We start from the raw sequence: 4,595 nt of genomic DNA, 5'->3' as shown, positions 1-4,595 counted from the left end.
TATACCACCGCCCCCACCCTGCATGGACACGTGTTAATCCACCTCATGGTACTTGTAACATGGTCACTATGTCATCGGGCGGTCGGGTAGCCTAGTGGTTAAGCGTTCGCTCGTCACGCCGAAGACCCGGGTTCGATTCCCGTAATGGGTACAATGTGTGAAGCCCATTTCTGGTGTCGCCCCGCCGTGATATTGCTGGAATATTGCTAAAAGCGGCGTAAAACCATACTCGCTCACTCACTCACTCACTATGCCATCAGAACACCCATCAGCATCTGAATAACTCCGATGAGGAGAGTCGTGTAAGACCAGCTAATTGTAAACTGGGTTCTTTCAATTTCCTCAAAGTAGTCGTCGGTGATTTCATTGCTACTCACTCCAAAGACTGTGGCCCCAGCGGCGATGAATGTGGCTGAAATAATCAATATTGAAACTGTTTCATCTCATTTGTACTGAATAGTTAGGTTTGTTGTTTTACGGAGCACTCGGCAATATTCCAGCCATATGACGGCGGTCTGTAAATACTAGTAATCGAGTCTGGACCAGACAATCGAGTGATTTACATCATGAACATCGATCTACGCAATTAGAATCGATGACATGCATCAACCAAGTCAGCGAGCCTGACCACCCGATCCCGTTAGTCGCCTCTTACGACAAGCATAGTCGCCTTTTACGGCAAGCATGGGTTGCTGAAGACCTATTCTCCCCGGATCTTCACGGGCTGCGACGTTAAACAACAAAAAAACAAACAGTTTAATAAATCATAGAGGCTATTCAAGTAATACGATGCTTGAATTATAAATAAGGTACCCCGATATACGAGAGGCTGGAAGAATGTTGTTTAACACTGCACTAGATACACCAAGCAAAAACATAAGCACCGTTCGAAGCCATCTTGCCTCTGCACTCAGATCTCAAGTGTGTCATACTTGACATCTTTTCTTCCCAGAAACCCACGTGACCAACTATGTAAGCTTTTAGCTACATTTTGAGACTTAAGTTAGTATTGTTTTTCATATGACACGTTAGGCGGCTGGCAGACTGTGGTAATTGTTAGCAGGTTACACCAAGACTCAATTTAGTACGAGGTACATCGTGTGAAGCCCTCTCTTGGCGTCACTCGTCCTCAGAGAACTGGAATATGTCCAAAGGGGGCGTAAAACAATACTCACTCATTGTATCGAAGTAAATATAATACTCTTTTGGGTCGAGTCCAATACGGGATTCGAACCCACACTGCCGGAGTGACACACCTTATCCCCATCACACAAAGTCAGCGATCTAACCCACTCAGCCTTGTGAACGCCTTAGTGTCTGAGCTGGTTAGATCCCTGACTTAGATCGCTGTGGGCTGGCGATTAGGTGCCTCACTCTGGCAGTGCGGGTTCGAATCCCGGATTGGACTCAACCAACAATAGTACTAGAATTGGTACTTTGCTGAAAAAGTGTTGTCCAAAATATAACATTTGTTAAATGTACTTTACCTGAAGCGAGAGCCAACACAAGGCCAACCTTTGTCAACCACTTCTTGTCATTCTTCACTAAGGCATAGCCAAAGAGCACCGCCACACAGGCAACCCCAAGCAACATGCCCACAATATGCAGCTGTTTAGTTGTTGCCCACCAGGATGCTGTAAGACAATGACTAAGGGCACTGTAGCTCAGCTTTAGTTTGTACTAGTGGGGTTAAATGTATGGATAAGAAAACATGTAACTGACTCTTTGTTACAATAACATCTCAACATTAAAGAACAAAATCGGACTTAAGAAAGTATTTGGGTTTTTTTAAAGTAAAAAACAGGTCCCAATCAAATCGTTCTGATGTTTTAATATTCTTTTCAATATACAATCGAACCCATACCACTAAAATACCCTATGGGTATATGTACATGAGCCTTATATACGGTGGCGGTGGGGTAGCCTGGTGATTTAAGCGTTCGTTCGTCACACCGAAGACCCTTGTTCGATTCCCCACATGTGTGAAGCCCATTTCTCGTGGCCCTAGTCTTGATATTGCTGGTATATTGCAAAAAGCGGCGCAAAACCATACTCATTCACTCCTTATATACGTTTCCCCAATATTTCCAATGCTTTAGTAATTTGTAAATTGTAATTGTACGTACGTTTTTTGTCAGGAAGGGCACCACAGTGAGAAATCAAAACCAAGGATCGGTACTGACACGCATGGAACAACCCTAGTATGTAGGCAGTAGACCCATTCGTTGGTGTTGTCATCAGCCAACCAGGCGTGGAGAAACCAATCACATTAAAGATCCAACCGAACACGCAGAGTCCGATGCCAATCCTGGTTCGAGTAGATGTTTGTAAGAATCCCATCATTCATACACAGTTTATCCGTATTGATGTCTTCAAAAGAGTTAGTGGAACTTTGCTTTGGTGATCTGACTGATAAGCATCTCAGTGAGTGTGTGTTTGGTTGATGTTACAGCAAGTCGTTCTCACGGCAAGTCGTTGTTACGGCAAGTTGTTGTTACGGCAAATCGTTGTTACGGCAAGTCGTTGTTACAAGTTGTTACGACAACTTGTTGTCACGGCAAGTCGTTGTTACGGCAAGTCGTTGTTACGGTAAGTCGTTGTTACAAGTTGTTGATACGACAAGTTGTTGTTACAGCAAGTCGTTTTTACGGCAAGTCGTTGTTGCGGTAAGTTGTTTAAATATGCTGAGTTGTTTCGGTAAGTCGTTACGTCGTATTAATGGTGAGTTGAGTTTCCATGTCCACCTTCAACGCTGCTGAAATTAACACTGAGTTTGAATTCACGTTGACTTAATCATGACTACATTTTTGATAACATGCTATCGATTAGACCCTGTTTTTCATATGCAAAATGCAGAAATGCCAAATTCTACATTGTAAACAATGGGCATGTATTCGCACCCATATGAAAGTTTTCCGGGTAAATATTTACGACTATAGCGATCTGGATAATTTCCCAATAAAACTAAATACGATATCAGATCAGTACGTTTATGTGCAACCTTACGAATAACCGTTTTTCAGAAAACCTTCTTCCCTCTCTACTTGCACTTAGTTATATGTACTTGCGCTGCACGTGCTTAACGACCCACTGTGACCCGTGAAGATCCGGGGTAGAATAGGTCTTCAGCAACCCATGCTTGCCGTAAGAGGCGACAAACGGGATCGGGTTGTCAAGCTCGCTGACTTGGTTGAAACATGTCATCGATCCCAATTGCTTGCATCCATGCTCATGATATCAATCACTGGAATGTCTGATCCAGACTCGATTATTTACAGACCGCCATCATATAGCTGGAATATTGCTGAGTGCGGCGTAAAACAACCAGCCAGCCACTGTGACGTGTATGCTGTAACCGTTGTGAAAGTAGACTGGTATTCTGTGTTTGTGCAGTTCAGAGGTTGAAATGCAATTTTTGAAGGGTTGGAAACACGGCTTACTGTTGTTAATTCCGTTCGTTATGTTTTTGTAGACACCTTGTTTTGATGGATTAACTGGAATTTGATACTGAAGTTGTCCTTCCTTTCCTCAAGAGTTAATTCCGGGAAGATACTGTTACAAGGTTAAAATGCGTCTCAAAAACATAAGAAAATGGTAACAAATAAAACCGTTTGTAGCTGCAATTAGGAGTTGCATTAGAGATACAAAGTGACAGAGTACTTTTAGTTCGAAAGGAGTTGATAGATAAAAGACATTTCACATTTATCACAAGCGTATTCTTGACATTTCATATTTATCATTGGATTGGATCTAGGTTATCGTCCATTAGTTAATGAAACAAGCAGAGAAGCAAGATATATCTCATTTGTAGCGTCCGGAGTGAGTCACAAAATCAATAGAGAGATGAGCAATCTGGCACGTAGACTTTGGTATTTTTCCGATTACGACACACATGAGTTCATAGTCAGATCTAACTTTTAACGAATGAAAATGAGGTATTGTGACATGTGACAAAGACAGGCCAGGCCCGAACACTATAAAATGATACCTTCAACATTAGGAGAGGAGAGCGCGGTTTGCAATCGTTCGGGTCGAATCCCGATCGTTCTAAGTTTTCCCCAGTTTATGACGAGTCTAACTCCTGTCCTATATTGATAGATGGGCTGATAGTAAGTAAAACTATGTGAGTATAAAGCTGATGTTGCGTTTCTTTATTATGCGAGTATGAATGCTGATTGAGACAACTTGGAGTAAGCGTCTTTAGACCAATCACTCCTTGACGGAGCTAAGCCGATGGTCACCAGGCGAGTTGCACAGTCATGGCTTAACTGATCGTGATGACCAGGAACGGCAATACTTTCAGCAGCCGTAGTAGGGTCGTACTTGACGCCCGAAAGCAGTTACGACAATACAAATCAGCATACACCGTTCGTTAATAAAACTGCACGGAGATACGGCTGACGGACGGATAGACAGACAGATGTGAAGAATAATGTCCGAATTAAGTAATCCAACAGCATCATTATTTGTAGTTTTTCATAAACACTATAGAAGGGATCTTCCTATAAAATGTAGATAGCTTATTTTTCTTGGGTTGGAATGGAGGGTGAGGGGTGGGGGGAGGGATGTGTTTTGTTGTTTAATTTGGTGAGGGA

General features: G+C 42.6%; 1 protein-coding gene across 1 annotated transcript; it reads right to left on the bottom strand.

Annotated features, from left to right (window-relative positions):
- Positions 1-223: 223 nt before the first annotated feature.
- Positions 224-2,739, bottom strand: LOC139480353 (uncharacterized). The gene is made up of 3 exons (XM_071263416.1): positions 2,127-2,739; positions 1,488-1,634; positions 224-412 (listed from the first exon to the last, which is right to left on the bottom strand). The coding sequence occupies exons 1-3, from the start codon at positions 2,341-2,343 to the stop codon at positions 249-251; spliced, it is 528 nt and encodes a 175-aa protein (XP_071119517.1). The 5' UTR covers positions 2,344-2,739; the 3' UTR covers positions 224-248.
- Between the last annotated feature and the right edge of the window lie 1,856 nt (positions 2,740-4,595).

Source organism: Haliotis cracherodii, unplaced genomic scaffold, assembly GCF_022045235.1.
Source record: "Haliotis cracherodii isolate W230 unplaced genomic scaffold, xgHalCrac1.p SCAF_4, whole genome shotgun sequence".
Classification (NCBI taxonomy): domain Eukaryota; kingdom Metazoa; phylum Mollusca; class Gastropoda; order Lepetellida; family Haliotidae; genus Haliotis; species Haliotis cracherodii.
Note: the sequence above shows the minus strand (reverse complement) of the source record. Positions and strands in the feature narration are given on the sequence as shown.